We start from the raw sequence: 19,121 nt of genomic DNA, 5'->3' as shown, positions 1-19,121 counted from the left end.
GTAGTGGGGATCCTGTGCGCACGCGCAGTGCTCTGGTCCACGTGTGCGCTTGTGGGGATCCTGTGCGCGCTCGCGGTGCTGCGGTCTGCGTGTGCACGTGTAATGGGGATACATCTGCTGCTTCATGATGAGGGGTAGGCTTGCTGTACAAATCAAATAGGGTGATAGATCCTGGGACAGAGTGACTGTCTCCCAGAGAGACAAGGAGACCTCCAGGAATGGGCCTGAGGACAGTGGCCCTGGGGAGGGCCATCTCAGAATGCGGAGAAGCGCCTCCCGGCTTCCAGAAGGAAGGCCCACAGTGAGGGTTGGTGGAGGCAGAGTGGCTGAGGCCAGAGTGCTGGGGCCAAGTCCCTGACCTGGACCTCGTGGTGGGGCCCCTGCACCCTTCCCAGGGCTCGGGCTGAGAAAGCCCAGGTCCTTCCTCACCTGCTATGAGGGGGAGGGAGCCTTGAGTCCTCTGTGGTCCATGTGGCTTTCAGGGATCTGCCCTGGGAAGTCTGGGACGAGGCCAGAAAAGGAGTCAGGGAAGTGGAGGGTCTGAACGTGTCTGTCTATGTTCCTCATGAGCATGAAACCAGGGAGACAGTTTGGATGCGTGTGTGTGTGTGTGGTGTGTGTGTGTGTGTGTGTGTGGTCGGGACCATGACATCACGTGGCTGCAGAGGTCAGGAAGTGGATGGTCTATGTGTCCACGTGCACGTGTGTATTCGGTCATGTACAAGGCCACACATAGGGGCGGCCGGCGACTGCGTGGGAGTCCCTGTGACCGCTCAACTGTGTGTACGGGGACAGCCCCTGAACATCGTGAGCACCATGGAAACACATTCCCCACCGGCCCAACGCCCAGGTGCGGCCAGGGGAGGGGCAGCTGGCAAAACCCTTGCCCTTGGGGCAGTGGCTGGGGCCTGCCGCAGTCCCCGTGCCCACAAGAACCCCTCTCGGCCTCTACAGTGCAGCCTCAACGGGACCGTGTGCACTTTCCGGAACTTCACCAGCGCCACCCGGGCCGTGACAGAGTGGTACCTCCTGCAGGCCACCAACATCTTCTCGCAGGTGCCAAACCAGGAGTTGGTGGAGATGGGCTACCCTGCCGAGCGGCTGATCCTGGCGTGCCTGTTTGGGCCGGAGCCGTGCAGCTACAGGTGAGAGGCACCCCAAGCCTGCCCGGGCCTGCTCGTGGTCACGGCCCGGCCCGGCCACCGACCAGCCACCTGCACCAGTTTTCTGTGCCTCGGTGTCTCTGGTCGTATTTTCCAGATACAGAGCCCGAGATGGGGATGCGTCGAAGGCCCCTGACGTGCTGACGGAATGGCGTTAGGACGCGTCTGTAAGGAAAGCGGGATGAACTGAGTGAGGCTGCTGTCTCAGGTGACGCGTAGGCCTGGTCCCCGGGCATCTGGAGCATGGACCACACCACAGGGTGCTCCTCCCTCACTTGAGGGGCCAGACTTTTGTCCCTGGCGCATCAGTCCCTCACGGGCCATGGGCCCCCCCAGGAGGATGCGGGGGTCCCCAGACTTCCCTGGAGAGGGGGCAGCTGTGAGCCGGGTGTTGTTAGCGTCCAACATCCAGCGGCCGAGGGTTCTGAACCGTCACCGGGCATCTGCTGCCCTCAGTTTTGTCATCCCGGACCGCCCACCTCCCAGGCTGCCCAGGAGGGTAGCAGAGTTGGCTCAGGTCAGTGCTTAGAACGGGGCCCTGGGAGTGTTTGCTGTCCCAGGCTCTTCCCTGACAGCCCCCAAGGTTGAGAGGATGGCAGAGTGAGAATAACGTTCACCCCAAAAGCCTGCGGCTCTTCCAGTGGTCCTCAGATCCCTGCCTCCTCTGCTGCCCCTGCGTCCCACCAGTGCTGGGTCTTTTTTTTTTTTTTTTTTAATCTCCATTTTTGAGAGAGAGACAGAGTGTGAGTGGGGGAGGGACAGAAAGAGAAGGAGACACAGAATCGGAAGCAGGCTCCAGGCTCTGAGCCGTCAGCACAGAGCCCGACACGGGGCTCGAACTCACGGACCGTGAGATCATGAACGGAGACAAAGTCAGACGCCTAACTGACTGAACCACCCAGGCGCCCCTGCTGGGTCTTGTTTGTCTGGGGCTTCGTGGTCTCATACCTCAGGCCTCTGGAGAAGTCCACGGAGTCCTGCCGCTTCTCACGAGTGACAGGCTTCCGGCGTCACCCCTGGGCTCAGGCACAGCCCCCTCAAGCCGTGAGCCTTCAGGAAGCTCTATTGAGAATGTGCTGAATGCTGTGGGACCCTCTGTCCCCTAGACGCACAGGAGCAGGCATTTTTCAGGCAAACATCAAGGAATCCGGGGTCCCCCGAGCTGGCGAGCGGCACACCTGGCCACAGGTGTGAACTGGAAAAGCGTGGCCCGCAGGTGGAAAAGTACAGGAGGTGTCCTGCCCTCGGCGGCCACTCGGCTGGCAGGTCGCGGGCTAGGTTTTGACCCCTCGCTCTCAGCCAGCGGCCTTTGCTCAGGGCACCCCTGGCCAGCCGCTCCTGGCAGCTCCCCCATAAGGCTGCAAGTGCCCGGGTCACCAGTGTCACGTCCACGCATTCACCTTCACCCTCTCAGCTGGAGAGGGATGTAAAACCGTGACTTCAAGTACGTGACCCCTCGGCTCAGTGAGAATAGCCCTGGCTGGTGTGTGAGGTGGGCAAGCAGGGTCCGTGAGGGTCTGTTGGGATCTACTATCAGGTTCCTGATGCCCGACGTGTGCTCTTCTGCCGTTGAGCGGGATCCCAGTGTCAGGAGATACGCATTCGCGTGGCTTTGGGGCAGGCAAAACACCCAGCGTTGGCCACACAACTTCTGTGGTGTGGCTGTGGCTGGGGAGTGACTCTAGTGAAGGGGTCAAGGCTGGGCGGTGTGGTTAGACCACTGGGTGCACATCCTTGCTGTCTGACAAGCTGTGTGACTTTAAACAAGTTGAACCTTGATGGGCCTCTGTTTTCCTCCTCTGTAAAATGGGGTAATGACATGCCCACTCTGCGGGTTATTTTGGGTAGTAAATGAGTTAATATGCTGACGGCAGTGTTGGCCTCAATAAATAATAGTTGTTACTGTCATTAAACCCACATTTGACAGGGAACTCATTATCCAATAATAATGCTAACATTTATTGAGCCCTTCTGATGTGTCAGGTGCTATTCTTAGCATATCACATGTATAAAATTCATTTAACCATGGCCACAGGCCCGTGAGAAAGGTACTGTTGTGTCAGCCCATTTTCTATGATGCAACCGAGGCCCAGAGAGGTTAAGCGACGCCTCTGAGGCCACACAGCCGTTGAGAGGCAGAGATGGCAGTCTGGGTCACCCCGCCTGTCAGAAAACCAGATAGTCTTCCCTCCCTGCCCCCTTCTCCCAAGCCTGTTATTTGTCACCTGCCTTCCTGAGTCAGCCTCAGACGTGGTGCCAGAGGACACGTGCCTCTCTCTGCCCTCCCAACGCTGCTCTCCAAACACCGTGGCCTCTGCTTCCTCGCTCCTTCTGACCCTGTCCTTTCTCTCTCGAATGTGGCAAATGCTCAAGAAGCAGCAGCTGCAATTAGGAAAATATGAGCCACATCTGGACCCTGATGCCAAAGTGCCTCGATTTGAATGCTAGCTCTGGGTGCGGTTGGGCACGCTACTTTGCCTCTCTGGGCCTCAGTTTTCTCATCTGGAAAATGGGGATAGTGAAATAGCCTTATAGGGGATTAAATGATGTAAAGTGCTTAGAACAGTACCTCCCACATAGTAAATAATATATGAGCATTTTTTTTAAAGTCAACTTTTTAATGTGGAATAATCTTAGGTTTACAGAAATGTTGCAAAGAGAGTGTATCCGGTTGGTTCCCTTGTACCTCTCCCCGGCGCCCCCCCCCCCATTGTTGACATCTTCTGTCACCACGGTGATTTGTCAAAACTAAGAAACTAATGTTGGCATATTGCTATTAACTAAATTTGACACGTTCTTGTGGATTCAGCAGTGTTTCCTGGTGACCTTTTCCTGTTCCGGGATTCCATCCGGGAGACCCCATTTCGTGCAGAAACTCTGTCACGGTTTTTCGGGCTTCTTTGTTTGGGTTGACCATGACAGTTTCAGAGTACTGGGCAGGTGTTTTAGGGCAAGTCCTTGACTTGGGTGTATACAGATCAGACGGGTTTGGGGGGAAGAAGAGCACAAGGCGAGCGACCCCCTCGTCACTTCGAATCCTGGGCGGGGTGGGGAACACCTCAGCCACATGACACCACCCGTGATGTTGACCTCCCTCACTTGGTTAAGCTATGGGTGCCACGCTCCCCCGTCGTGAGGTGACCTCTTCCCTTCCCAGGCCCTGTGTGGAAGCAAGTCGCTAAGTTGAGGTCACCTTCTGGGGGCAGGGGGGTGGCAGGCAGCTCCTGGTCTCCTGCAGAGGAGAATATAGACTCTTTGGAAGTCTTCTGTGGGGAAGACTTCTCTCTTCCCCACGTGTTTGTTTATTCAGTCATTTCTACTGGTATGGGCTTGTGTGTATTGGGGTTGTAACCCAGTACCACATTATTTATTTTCTTACTCAAATTCTTCCAGCTTTGGCCAGTAGCAGCTCCTTGTGTTGGCTCCTGTGTCTTTTTGACACGTCCCCATCACTCTTTTTTTTTTTTTTTAGTACTTCCTTACTTTCTAGCACCTCAAGATGCCCCAAGCCCTAGAATCAGCCATTTCTCTGAGGAGCCCTGGTTCCTTTTATTGGGCAATGGCATCTAGAAGCCAGGACGTAGGCATATATAAGCATCATCGTCATCACTGCTCCATCTGGCTCGCTAGCTTCTGCCCTCGGGAGCCCTTCCTGACCTCTGCCATACAGCACCACTGTTCATCTTCCTGCCGGGGACGCTCTGTGTCTCCGTCCTTTCCAGGGGTTTGCTGGTCTCCGTCTACACGCCTTGCACCTGTCCCAAGAAGGTTTTTTTGGCGGGAGGGGGGAATGCCTGGCTCTGGAGCAAGAGTGGGCCAGCACTGGGAGAAGCCTCTCCAGGTAAAGGGCGCTGGCGACAAGCAAATAGTTGGCGCCTACAGTGAGGCCGAGAGCACGGCCCTGGGCAGAAGGGGATCCGACCACGCCCTGGGTTGCAGATGTCGGAGACCGGAGACCGTTTCTTGGGAACACTGTGTCCCCACACCCTGGGGCGGGGTCTCTCCCTCCAGAACAGCGCCCGGCTTTAGCCAGTTTGCCCTGCTCTGTTCCTCCTGTGGCCACAGCCCTGATCCTACACCGACGCACGCTCCGTGATGCCCGCGCAAAGCCATTTCTCCCCCCCGGGCCTTTGCCTATGCTGTGCCCCCTGCGTGATGTGCCCTTTCTCCTCTCTAGTCCCTACCTCTTAGTCATCCTTAAAAGTCTCAGCTCAGGCCTCGCCTCCTCCAAGAACCCTTCCATGACCCTCATCCCTACACACACCCCAGCGAGAATTAGGTGTCACTCCTCTATGCTTATCTCTGCTGATACCCTTATCACATATTATAATTTACCCAACAAATATTTACTAAGTGTCTGTCTACCGTGGGCCAGCCTCTGAGCAGTAGGAGCGGCCTGCTTTTGTTGAGTATTTCCAGATGCTCGGCATCCAGCCCTCGCCTTAGTCCTCTTGGGTGGGTGCTATTATAATCCTGGCATTACAGGTGAGGAAGGTGAGGCACAGGGAAAGCTCACCAGCTACTCAGTGACAGAGCCAAAATTTGAATTCAGGCAGGCTGGCTCCCAGGCCTGGGGTGTTAGCCTCTGAATGCTTTCTCCCTCAAGACAGACAGCTGCCCTCCCTGGGCTTACCTTCTAATGCAGGAGACAGCTGATGAGCAAGCAGTTAAATAAAGATCATTTCAGATTTTGACACGTGCTAGCAGGGAATAAGCAGTAGAAATGATCAAGCACCCGGGCAGGGAAGTGACTTTGCACAGGGAGTGCAGGGGGAGCCTCAGAGATGGAGAGAAGTGGACAGGGCCAGAGGCACATTCTGGAAGGACAGCGTCGACAGGACGCTGCTGAGTTCCCCCCACCACTCCGCATCCCCAGCCACATGGTGACCTTCCAGGGCTGGACTCTTGTTCACCTCAGGTGTCCTCAGCCCAGTACCTGCCTCAGTAAACACTTGTTGGATGAAGAAATGTGGTTTCTTCCTGATTTCCCTTTCACTGTCGAGAACACCGAAGCTTAGAGGTTGAGAAAGCAGCTCAAATCTGTCCACCAGGGTCAGCTCCCAGCTTGGATTTCCCAGCCTGCCCCGGACCCACCTCGTTCTGCCAGCACAGAGGGTGAGGCCAGAGGTGGAGGAAATGGCTTCCTAATCTGAACACAGGGGCAGATATCAGCTGACCTCATGGGGTTATTTTGAGGATTGAATGGGAGAAGGTACACAGAAATGTGCAGCACGGGGCTGGCCCCTGCAAGGTTTGCATCATCTGTGTTTCAAAATACAGGGCTTAGAAGACAATGCTCCATTTCTGTTGCTGTTTCTGTGCTCAGCCCCCTTCCTTCCTATTTTTAATAAAGTGAGAAAAACATGGGCACATGGGTGGTTCAGTTGGTTGAGCATCCAACTCTTGATTCTGGCTCAGGTCATGATCCCAGGGTCATGGGATCTAGTCCCATGTTGGGTTCCACGCTCAGTGTGCAGCCTGCTTGGGATTCTCTTCCTCTCTCCCTCTGCCCCTTTCCCCTGAGCTTGCTCTCTCTCTCTCTCTCTCTCTCTCTCAAATTAAAAAAAAAGGGGGGGGGGGGCACCTGGGTGGCTCAGTTAAGCATCTAACTTCAGCTCAGGTCATGATCTTGCAGTTTGTGAGTTTGGGCCCCGCATCGGGCTCTGTGCTGACAGCTGAGAACCTGGAGCCTGCTTCGGATTCTGTGTCTCCCTCTCTCTCTGCCCCTTCCCCACTCGTTCTCTCCCTCTCTCTCTCTCAAAATAAACATTAAAAACAAGAAAAAAGAATTAGATAAAATAAGAACAACAAAAAACACACAAAGACATTTTTAAAGTGATTCCTTATGGGGACCTGAGGATATACCTACAGACAGAATAGAGTATGATGACCTCACAAGGAAGCCAGAGCCCATGGCCACAACTCACTTCCCTTCCCATCCATTTTGCAGCAAAGCCTAGACTCCAGGGTCTTTCAGCTGTAAATAGTTCAGAACATATCTGCAAAAGAGAAAGACTTAAAAAAAAAACAAACCATAATACCATTATCCCACCTGAAAAAAATTAACAATAATTCCTCAACACCATCAACTGCCCATAATCATCTTCATGCTCATGTCATTTATACCTTTTTGCCTGTTTGCTTGTGTGAATCAGGATATAACTAAAGGCAGCATGTTGTGATTGTGTCTGTAAAATTTCTATTAATCTAGAGCCTGTGTCCCTTCTCCTCTCTCGCAGTGCGTTTGTTGAAGAAACTGGGTTGTTTATCCTGTTTCATTCCCCAAGGTCTGGATTTTGCAGGTTGACTTGCTGTAGTGACTTTGAACCTGTTCCTCTGTCTCCAACATTTCTCATAAATGGTGGTTAGAGACAGATGCATGGTCCTGTTTGGGGCTGATTTTTATTTATTTATTTTTAACTTCATTTATTTATTTTTGGAGAGAGAGAGGTGGGGGGGGGTGCAGAGAGAGAGGGAGAGAGAGAGAATCCCAAGCAGGCTCTGCACTGCCAGCACAGAGCCCCAGTATGGGGCCTGAACGCACGAACTGTGAGTTCATGACCTGAGCCAAAACCAAGCATCAGACGCTTAACTGACTGAGCCACCCAGGTACCCCTGATTTTTACTTTTTATTCGAAAGGCCACCTCCTCGGCAGCCTGTGCTCTTCCCTCAGGAGACACGCAGCACTGGCCCACCAGGGTGCACTGCCCAAAGCCATTCATTTGTCAGGGTTGTGAAATGATTTTCTCATTGTATCACTGCCTCTTCAAACCAGAACTGTTTTAACAGCTATGTTACAAGAAGAAAAAAAAAAAAAAAAGCTGGAGGGAGCCATAGATTAGAAGAAACTTGAAAGACCTATCAACCAGTCACCTTAACCTCATTTGCATCCCAATTTAAACAAATAAATTGTAAAAATTGACATTGAAGAGACAATTGAACTTTGAACTGAATAGTTAATCTTAAGGGATTTTTGTTGGTTATGTTTAACATGGTAATAGCCGTATTTTCAAGAGAGTTCTCACTTTCCAAGCTACATCTGGAAATGTTTACAGATAATATCATGATGTCTGAGATTTGCTTGAAAATAATATGGAAGGGAGGTGGGGTGGGGCGGGTAGAGATGAAGCATTAGTGGCCATGTGGTGATGATTCTGGAAGCTGGCGGTGGGTTTTGTCTCGACCTTTTTGTGTGTGTTTGAAATGTTCCATATCCAAAAAAGTCTTTTTATAACTGAATTCTTTTTTTTAATCTTATTTTTTATTTTTTAAAATTTACATCCAAGTTAGTTAGCATATAGTGCAACAATGATTTCAGGAGTAGATTCCTGGGTGCCCCTGACCCATTTAGCCCATCCCCCCTCCCACAACCCCTCCAGCAACACTGTTTGTTCTCTATGTTTAAGGGTCTCTTCTGTTTTGTCCCCCTCCCTGTTTTTATATTACTTTTGTTTCCCTTCCCTTATGTTCATCTGTTTTGTCTCTTAAAGTCCTCATATGAGTGAAGTCATGATTTTTGTCTTTCTCTAATTTCACTTCGCATAATACCCTCCAGTTCCATCCACATAGTTGCAAATGGCAAGATTTCATTCTTTTTGATTGCCGAGTAATACTCTGTTGTATATATATATATACCACATCTTCTTTATCCATTCATCCATCAGTGGACATTTGGGCTCTTTCCATCCTTTGGCTATTGTTGATAGTGCTGCTATAAACATGGGGGTGCATGTGTCCCTTCGAAACAGCACACCTGTATACCTTGGATAAATGCCTAGTAGCACAATTGCTGGGTCATAGGGTAGTTCTGTTTTTAATTTTTTGAGGAACCTGCATACTGTTTTCCAGAGTGGCTGCACCAGCTTGCATTGCCACCAACACTGCAAAAGAGACCCTCTTTCTCCACATCCTCGCCAACATCCGTTGTTGCCTGAGTTGTTACTGTTAGCCATTCTGACAGGTGTAAGGTGGTATCTCATTGTGGTTTTGATTTGTATCTCCCTGATGGTGAGTGATTCTAACTGAATTCTTTTGAAACTGCATTATACCGTTGCTACTGCGGCGAGCATCTTTATGGAAACATTTGTCGTTATTGTTAACTTATTTCCTTAGGAAACCTTTCCAGGACATCAGAGAGGACCCTGTATAGTGTTCCACATGCCTCATTATAAAGCCTTCTCTTTCCCCGGCCTCTGTTTGCCCTCTGCCGACTCACCCCCTCTCTGACCCACCATCCCAGCCAGCTTTCTCTCTATGTGAGTTCCCGGCTTGCCCAGCCCGTCTGTCGGATCCTCCCAGCTCCGCTCTGCCAGGCCCCAGACCACAGACACTCAGGGAGGCACCTGCTGGGTGGGCCCTGATCTCTAGCTGATGGTGTTTCTTTCAGGAACTTCACGTCCATCTTCCACCCTGATTATGGCAACTGTTATATCTTCAACTGGGGCATGACGGAGAAGGCGCTCCCTTCGGCCAACCCCGGAGCTGAGTTTGGTGAGTCTTGGTTCATCCTGGGGCCAGAGCCATGGGGCTTTAAATCCCCACCACGTGGGGCTAAAAGACCAAAGGACCATCAGCTGTCGAGGGTCAGGGCCTGGATTAGACAGGAGGCAGCACAGGGAAGGGCAACCTGTTCGGTGGGTGGGGAGCCATTCCCTTGGCCACACAAAATGAACAAACCTTTTTAAAAATTTTAAAGAGAAAGGAAGAGTTTCATTCGAGCCCACGTTAGGACAGCTGCCTGGGATACACGGTCTTGACAAGGAAGGGAGTGCACCGGGAAAGGAAGTTTGGTGCAGGGTTATATATGTTTTTTACATCAACAGTTACAAACCATCATGATGAAGAACGTTCCAGAAAGTTACAGACTTTATCTTACGTTTTTAGTATCTGCAAGACTGTATGACTTTAATCTTATGGGAACCAGGGAGGGTTTTTTTTTTTTTCTTTTTCTTTATATTTGGAATGCTCGTTTTTGGTTATTTGTTTTAACAAAGTAGATGTACGATGTGTGCTGGGGCCAGAAATAGAGCCTGTGCTCTGAGGTTTTGGTGGAGTCATTTTGACCCTGGTAAATGTTAAAGTACAGCCTCCCTGGGAGCCTGAAAGCAGGGCCGAGGTATGTTAAAAGTTGAAAATTTCCTTTATCACCTTCAACTCCCGTAAACACCTGGGGTGGAGACTGGGGTTCCCATTTTGCTGATCAGCAAGGTGAGGATTCAGAAGCAGTGCAGCTCAGGCAGGGGTCAGGAACTCAGGCTCCCGTGCACGAGTGAAAACTCTCTACCGCTGACCCCCCAGGTAATCCTGAGATCCAGACTGAACTTCTGGAAGCCTTGGTCTCCCCAGAGACAGTACATGGTAGCATCATAGAACATATTGTGTATAGCTCGTGGAATCACTGTGACATAATGCAGCCACCTGCTCAGTACTGTGCCGGGCAAATGCGAAATGCTCAGTACATGCCGGATATTCTTGGAAGGTTTAAATAACTTGTCCAAGAGCACACAGTTAACATGTTGCAGAGCCCATACTCTTACTTAGCCTCACTGCTAAACCAAGTTCTTGAACAAGACAGAGAGAGGGTGAAGGATTAATGGAAGCAGGGGAAGGGGAAGTGATCGATGACAGAGGCCACTGCATTGGTCCGTCTCTGGGGAAAGACTCACGGTGGCCTCAGGATGGCTTCGGCATTCCGGCTGTGAGCCAGGCACAGGTGGGAGCGATCCTTCCTCCCATGAACTTCTGACCTCCCCAGACTCCAAGAGGCAGGCTGTCATTCTAACTATCAGGGCTGTTGGTCAAAAGGGGTACAGGGGACTACTGACCTCCCTTCATCCAGCCATTATGTCCCTGGAATCTCTGTGCATCACAGAGGTACCGGTCAACTCACTTCACGGCAGACGATTGAGACCAAGGAGCTCAGCTGCCTGTGTTAGAACCCCAACAATTCCCCTTTCTTGCTGGGTGACCCTGGACAAGTCTCTTCACCTCTCTGTGCCTTGGTTTCCTCACCTATAAAATGGGGATAAGAATAGCAGCTTTGCTTTTGTGAACGCCAGTGAGATCATGTATAATAAGGTACTTGGGCCCAGCACTCGGCACATAGCAAGTGCTCGATAAATACTAGCCTGTTGTCCTACCCACCCAGCATAGTCTTATGGTGCATAACATTGGGGGCTGGTCTCTGTGCACAAGAAGGGAACTGTCGAATGGGGAAGGAAGACTGACAATAAAAGAATCATGTAAGGGAGGCACATATTGGGAGGAAAGTTCCAGAGCTACAAGAGCAAATAACAAAGACCCTGAGACCTTGTCTTGGTAGTCAGGGAAGGCTTCTGGAAGAAGTGACTCAGGCTGAGATCCGAAGGAAGAGCAGGAGGATCTTGGAGGGTTAAGGTAGGGACATAATTCCAGAGTAAGGGAACAGTGTTCTTGAGGCATTTGTAAGGGCCCAGCAGCAGGCAGGAGCATGGAGGCCAAGAGGGACTTAATGAAGGGAATGAGGACTCATGTGATTTGAGGTGGGCCGGCGCTGTGCTGTACCCCTGGATCTACCTGCCACGTGGAAAAGAGATCATGGGGGGAGAGGGGAGACATGGTGGCTTGGGCTAGGACGGGGGCCTTGGAGAAGGCAAGGAGTCTCATTTTTGCAAGGCAGAGCCAGTTTCCTGGATGGGCCCCGGAGGTCCCCTGGGCCTGGGGCTGGGGGCTTGGCTAAGTGGCTGATGGGTCTCCCTTCAGCCTTGGGGAGCAAGTTCAGGCAGCCCTCGGCCCCACCTTCCCACAGGCCTGAAGCTGATCCTGGACATAGGCCAGGACGACTATGTGCCCTTCCTCACGTCCACGGCCGGCGCCCGGCTGATGCTTCATGAGCAGAGGTCATACCCCTTCATCAAAGACGAGGGTATCTACGCCATGTCCGGGACGGAGACATCCATCGGGGTGCTGGTGGTACGGCTGCAGCCAAGGGGAACCGAAGGTGGAACCCTACCTGCCCAGGGCTGAGCTGGCCCTCCCTCATGGCCCATTCCTGCCTTCTGGCTGGAACCCCCCTTCCCCCTGCCACCAGGATGGCCATGCTGTGGGGGAAGACCGGCATCATCTGGCACCTACTGGGGCCTATGGCTTCCCATCCCCTTTTGGCATCCCCACAGACCCCCATGGGAGGGAGGTACAAAGGGGGCCTCCTAGGGGTGACCGGGGCCTCCAGGAGCAAACTTTATGGACACAGGACAAGCTGGAGCGCAAGGGAGAGCCCTACAGCCAGTGCACCATGAACGGCTCCGACGTCCCCGTGCGAAACCTTTACAGCGACTACAACACCACCTACTCCATCCAGGTAAGAAGCCCTCGAGGCCTCGGTACCTAGAGCCGGTCCACGTCTACCAGGCCCAGGGCCTCGGGGCTCCAGGGGAGCTGGGCCCGACAAGGCCAGCTCTGCTGGATTTTTGTAGGTGACCGCTGGGTAGTTTGGCGGGTTTGGTGGCCCTTGGGGCTGTGGAGCCGGTCCATTCCCTGGGTGCTCTCCAGGGCCCAGGGCTGGCCACTGCTCATCTCCCCTCGGCAGGTATGCCCTTTGGGGGTGCCCAGAACATGGGGATCTCACTCTGGGGTCTCTAAGAAGAACCCTTGTGTGAGAGAGATGCTGTGCTAAGGGCTCGCATGTATTGCCTCATCATTTGATCCTTTCAACACCCCACGGGGCAAGAATAGCACTTATTATATATATAACATTTATTTGTTCTAAGTATTAATATACGAAGAGTAGCAGGCTTATCGTGTGCTAGGCAGGCACTGTTCCAAGTGCTTTACACACACTAATTCATTTAATCCTCACAACAATGCTGAGATGGAGGTAAAATGATTAGGAATGAGGAAGCTGGGATTTACAGGCCCCAGTGCAAACGCCTCATCAGTTTACCCTCTTTGTATACGGCCTCAATTCCCCTCGCTGCAGCTGGGGCTTCCCTTTTGCCCTGACCTCCAGGGTCAGCCCGGGAGGCCTGTCCTAAGACCCAGCCCCAGTGAATCTGGGACAGTCCGAACCTCTGCACGAGTGACAGAAGTGACCGCTCAATGACACCTCTCCCCCAGCCCAGGCTGCCTTTGCAGATAAGGAAACTGAGGCATAACTGGGGGGCAGCGTAGTGCCTGCCTCTGTGCCTAAGAGCCCTGAGCATGGCGTGCACTTCCCTTTTGTCTAGGTTACTGGAAATCTAGTGCCCCCTGTGCCCACCCTCCGGCCCACCCTGCCTGGCTGACCTGTCCACCCCACACTCTGACCTGGCCAGTTTGGCCACCTTCTATCTGGAGGGGCTTCGGTCTGCAGTGAGGAACTTGGGGGAACCTTCTGAGCTTCTGAAGGGATAGACAGACGGGCAGCACAGGGAGATGGGAGGCATAGAGACAGAGGCCATGGAGGTATCCATCAGGCCCAGTCTCAGAGACCTCATTCTAGAAAAACCTCACCTCTTGCTTTATCTGGTGCAGCAGCCTCACTGGCCAGAGACCTTGGCAAAGACCCAGGTCCTGGTCAGGCGCTCTGCCTGCACCGCCCCATTCCCCACCCCCAGCATCTGTCACGGGGTCCAGAGAGGACTCCTACTAATCTCCAGGTGAGACAGTGAGGTCTGGAAGAATGGGAGACCCTTGCCCATAGTCAGAGCCCCTCATGTGACCCCTCTAGCCCCTCACCCCCTGTGCTTCTCCCGGCTGTGTTTGCAGGGAGGCCACAGCCCTGTCAGGAAGAACACGATAGGACAGGATGTGTGCTAGGTTGGGAAGGAGCAGGCCGGGGAGCAGCAGGAGCACACAACAGGGGGGGCAGGTTCCGTGGCTGGTGGGGCAGAGCCGAGGAGAGCAGGGGAGAGCCCGAGAGAACGAGGGATGGAGCCAGGGGTCCTCCACACACGGACAAGCGGAGACACATGAGTAACAGCCACTTCCGTTCCCCGCCCAGCGCTGGGCCCTCCTCACCTTAGCCCACAGTTGTGACTGTCACCCTGCTTCACCCCTGAGTGACTGCAGGACACATAGCTGCCTCCACGTGTGGGGGAACCAGGTCACGGTGACCTGAAACCCCAGCAGTATTTGGAATAAGCCACCCCTCCCCGTGCCATGTGTGGGGCACCAGCTTTGATAGGTGGCGGGGCTGTCCTCAGACAGCTGGGTCTGGCGTGAGCCCCTCTGCAGGTACCGAGGACCAGGGACAGGGAAGGACAGCCACGCCCAGACTGCGGGGTCAGCAGGCGTAGCTCTTCAGCCGGAAGGACCCCTCCCCTGGCTCCCGGGGCCGGGTGGGGACATCACAGCCACATCCGTGTCCCCCCTCTCCCACCACTGCAGGCCTGTATCCGCTCCTGCTTCCAAGACCACATGATCCGGAACTGCAGCTGTGGCCACTACCTGTACCCCCTGCCCCGTGGGCAGAGATACTGCAACAACCGGGAGTTCCCCGACTGGGGTGAGTGGGGGGGCCCCCACCCGCCAGGGCTCTGATCACATAGCCGGGGTGTGGTCTTCACAGTCCGCAGCCCCCCTCCCCACCCACCCCTGGGCCCCACTCCGTCCTGGTACACACCCACGCATGCATGAGCCCTGTGGGCAGCTGCTGGCGAGCACACGTGTGTGTTTACATTTTCACATGCATGCGGGAGAGGGCTCGGGGGCACTCGTGCCTGGGTTGCTTCCGTGTTTGCATCTGTGCACGCTGGTTTGCATGCCCACACGTGTGTGTGCGCTCGCTCATGCACCCACAAGGCCACGTGTACCAGCCTCAGCATGTGCGTCCGTGTCTGTGTGGGCTCGCCGGGCATCTCTGCGGGTTGTTGGGTGGGAGGGGAGGCCGAGGTGGCCTCCCAAGGGTTTCAGGGGCCCTGGTGGCCTGGAGTCCAAACATGATGGATGTTGTCAGTGTCAGAGCGAGTCCCACCACCTCTAAAACCAACAACGTATGTAGACAAGAGGGGAAAACTATCCCTTCCAACCACCCATCCCTTCATGCATGACCCCGTGAGCACCGCCCAGCCCGGAATGGGCATGACAAGCAGAGGAAAGCCGCTCTGCTCCTGCTGAGCTGAGTCTGGGATGTCTGGGGGAGGCTCCCCACCCCGGGGCCAGGCTGGGGCAAAACTGGCTGGACACGAGGGGCAGGGTGGGAAGGGGTGACCCTCCACAGAGACGACTTCCCCTCCCGTCTAGAGACAGGCCTGGGGTGGCCATGGCCAGGAGGGTAGGGGGCAGCCCCAGCCTCAGAGGAGGAGAGGAAAACGTCTAGAAACCCCCACTCTTAAGTCTCTTACCTCCCACCCACCCTGCTCAGCCTATTGTTACTCACACCTGCGCATGAGCGTGGCCCAGAGGGAGACCTGCATCAACATGTGCAAGGAGTCCTGCAAGTGAGTGTGGGTGCTGGGGGTGGGAGGGGGGGACTGCAGGGTGGGGGCACGGTGCTGGCAGGGACATCAACAGGGCTGCCTTGTCTCTTCCAGTGACACCCAGTACAAGATGACCATCTCCATGGCTGACTGGCCTTCAGAGGCTTCCGAGGTGAGATGCTGGAGTGGTCAAGCTCCTGGCCGCCCACCTTTGGGCTAGGGACAGGTCTAGGCATAGGCCTGCGGGCTGTTTGTCCCTCCGCTAATGTTTCCCCAAAGCGCTGTGCTGGGGACACGGCAGTGAACGAGACAGGAATGGTCCTTTGCTCTTATGGAGCTTACATTCTGGTGGGAGAGAGAGAGCGTACAGAAGTTAGATCATTTCACAGTGTGGTAAGGGTGGGAAACAGGATGACTGGAGAGTAACCAGGGGAAACCGCTTTAGACAGAGTGGTCAGGGAAGATCTCCCTGCAAAGGTAACATTTGAGTTAACGCAGGAGGATGGGCTGAGCCAGCCTGGGCAGGGCTGGGGAGGAAGATCTTGGAAGAGCAACAGCAAATTCGAGGGCCAGAGGTGGGAAAGAGCTGGCGCAGGATGGCGGGGCCTCTGGGGGAAGACCGGAGACTAGAGTGCCTTCTCCCCATAGCAGCAGCCACAGTGCGAACTATTACCTTCCTCCTCCCAGCGCCAACACGTGGTCCCGGGGGCTTTGGGAAGCTACAGGGCTGTGGTCTGCCTCCCCCCATCTCCCCAAATCACAGGGCCCATGTTTGGGAGGGGATGCTGCAGGTGCCATTTTTTTCAGTTGCCTTCTTGGATTCCAGGATTGGATTTTCCATGTCTTGTCTCAGGAGCGGGACCAAAGCACTAATATCACCTTGAGCAGGTGAGCTTAGAGTCTTAGGGGCTGGGGAATGCAGAAAATGGAAGGAACCAGAATCTCATGGGAGGGGTTTGGATGTATGGCGGATATTCAGACACCTTCTCACACTGGTCAGATCCAGGAGAAAGCCTGAAGAAGGAGGCACTGGAAATGAGAGAGAGGCCAGCCAATGGGATTCAGAGTCTGCCACTTCCCAAAGGCGAGCCTATTTCTCCATATGTCACCTGTTCATTTGCCCTTTCACCCATCTGTCCATCCACCCATTCCTCCATTATTCATCCATCCTTCCATTCTTCTACCCATGCACCTGTCCATCTACCCATTCACCCATCCATCCCATCCATCCATCCTTCCAGATTTCCACTTATCCATCTATCCACTCACCTATCCACCCCCCATCTATCCATTACCCATTCAACAACCCATCCATCCGTCTGTCCATACATCCATCTACTTATCTGTCCATCCATCCACCCATCCACCCATCTATCCATCCACCCATTCAACCATCTGTCCATCCACCCACCCATCCACTCATCATCCATCCATCCACTTATATGTCCATCTGTCCATCCATCCACCCATCATCCACCCACCCATCTATCCATTCATCCGTCCACCCCATGCGTCCATCCATCCACCCATCCTTCATCCCTCTCATCTTCCTCCCATCCATCTATCCACTCACCCATGTACCTATTCATCCCATTATCCCCTCATCCATCCACCCACTTATCCTCAATCCACTCTTCCATCTTTCCATCTATCAAATACAAATGCAGATTGAGCACAGGAAAGACACAGGTCACACTCTCAGGGAGTTCCAGTCTAGAGGACAGAAATATGCCAGCAGGGCTTCTGGTGATGAGAGTCTATACAAGACCCTTCCTTTGGGAGCACAGCAGGGAAGGAGCTCTCTGCCTGGGAGATAAGGGAGGTCTGTAGAGGGAGGTGACACTTGCGCTAACTCTCCAAGAAGGAGCAGGAGCTGTTAAGTAAGAGACAAAGATGTCTGGGCAGAAGCCTGGAGGTACAAGAGAGCATAGCTTTTCTGAGAAGTATCAGGTGTAAAGGGGAAGCCCACTTGAGCAACTTTCTGTGCCCTGGGTCCCCTGAGGAAGGAGCAAGGCTTAGGACTCTATGGAGAGGCTGTGTATGGGCCGGGCGCCCCGGGGGTGGGGGAGGGGAGCTCAGAGCCAGTCTGGGGGCCCACAGGAGTGATGCTGGGCAGAGATGCTCTTTGTGGCCCAAGGCCCAGAGGGGCCAGGAAGGGCAGCACTTTGGGCTTCTGCTTGGACCTCACCACTCACGGCAGTGGACATGTGAGAAGCTCAAGCCAGAGGACTGGGGCCTCCCGGCTGCCTTTCCTGTGAGTGTGCATGTGCGTGTGTCAGTGTGTCTTGGGGAAGGGGCACCAGCCCTTCTTGCTGCTCCTACAGGAAGGGAATCGTCAAGCTCAACATCTACTTCCAAGAATTCAATTATCGCACCATTGAGGAGTCAGCAGCCAATAACGTGAGTCTGGGGGCTCCTGACACCCCAGCCCTGCCGCCCCTGCACCCTGTGGGTGGGGAGGGTCCCGAGACCAACAGGGGAATTAGGAGCGTCCCTAAAGGAGTCACAAGAAGTTTCCCCGGGGCTGAGATGGTCACCCCGTCCCCCTTCCCGGCTGAGGGCCCACCTCACAGGAACCTGGGAGGCGGGGCAGGGCTCAAGGCAGGAATTTGTGGCCTGACCCCCAGCCCTGCCAGCCCCTCAGCCCCCTGCTCTCCACAGATCGTCTGGCTGCTCTCCAACCTGGGCGGCCAGTTTGGCTTCTGGATGGGGGGCTCAGTGCTGTGCCTCATCGAGTTTGGAGAGATCCTCATCGACTTCGTGTGGATCACCATCATCAAGCTGGTGGCCTTCGCCAAGAGCCTGCGGCAAAGGCGGGCCCAGGCTTGCTATGCCGGCCCGCCGCCCACCGTGGCTGAGCTGGTGGAGGCTCACACCAACTTCAGCTTCGAGCCCGACGTGGCCGGGCGGGGCCCCGACCCTGGGACCTATCCTGATGAGCAGACCCTGCCCATCCCGGGCACCCCACCCCCCAACTATGACTCCCTCCGTCTGCAACCACTGGATATCATCGAGTCGGACAGTGAGGGCGATGCCGTCTAGACCCAGGGAGCCCAGAAGTCAGATCCGAGAAGCCGAGATCACTGCCCAAGACTTCACTTTGTGGTGCTCTCCCCAGTGGAAGACGATGGGTTTCCAGGGCCAGAGTCTGTGTCCCTCTACAGAGAGACCAGCAGCTCCTGGCCTGTCCCAAGCTGAGGGCTGTGTGGGGTCACGGTGCTGGTACAGATATGGGAAATGTGTACTCATTTGGTTCCTGCCCGTACCTCCAACCTGGCCTGATCCTTGGCTGGGACATCCCCAGCCAGGCTCCAGAGACCCTAGAGCACCCTCCCCTGCAGGCACACTGGTTTCCTCCCAATGCCAGTCACTGCTCCAGAGACACACAGGCAGACATGCCCTGCCGTCTGTCCCCAGACCCAGCAGTCTTCCATCCTGGCCTTGGCTGAGCCCTGCAAATGGGCTGAGTGAGGGCAGCAGTTGTGCAAAGCAGGAAGAGCAGCAGGTCCAGGGGCAGGGATGGGGGGCCTGCTGCCAGGTGGCACATATTTTGTTCTAGAAAATAAAAGTAGAAGACACAGA

General features: G+C 54.3%; 1 protein-coding gene across 1 annotated transcript in view; it reads left to right on the top strand.

The window, feature by feature from the left end:
* The window catches only part of SCNN1B (sodium channel epithelial 1 subunit beta), a 60,971-nt gene extending 41,850 nt beyond the window's left edge, over nucleotides 1-19,121 (top strand). The window contains exons 4-13 of the mRNA XM_060648776.2: nucleotides 955-1,145; nucleotides 9,551-9,654; nucleotides 11,951-12,114; nucleotides 12,395-12,502; nucleotides 14,509-14,626; nucleotides 15,485-15,560; nucleotides 15,654-15,711; nucleotides 16,366-16,427; nucleotides 17,864-17,939; nucleotides 18,201-19,121. Of these exons, the coding sequence (XP_060504759.1) occupies nucleotides 955-1,145; nucleotides 9,551-9,654; nucleotides 11,951-12,114; nucleotides 12,395-12,502; nucleotides 14,509-14,626; nucleotides 15,485-15,560; nucleotides 15,654-15,711; nucleotides 16,366-16,427; nucleotides 17,864-17,939; nucleotides 18,201-18,581 (1,338 nt within the window). The 3' untranslated portion in view covers nucleotides 18,582-19,121. The remainder of the gene's footprint in view (nucleotides 1-954; nucleotides 1,146-9,550; nucleotides 9,655-11,950; nucleotides 12,115-12,394; nucleotides 12,503-14,508; nucleotides 14,627-15,484; nucleotides 15,561-15,653; nucleotides 15,712-16,365; nucleotides 16,428-17,863; nucleotides 17,940-18,200) is intronic.

This window comes from Panthera onca, chromosome E3, assembly GCF_046562875.1.
Source record: "Panthera onca isolate mPanOnc1 chromosome E3, mPanOnc1 haplotype 2, whole genome shotgun sequence".
Taxonomy (NCBI): domain Eukaryota; kingdom Metazoa; phylum Chordata; class Mammalia; order Carnivora; family Felidae; genus Panthera; species Panthera onca.
Note: the sequence above shows the minus strand (reverse complement) of the source record. Positions and strands in the feature narration are given on the sequence as shown.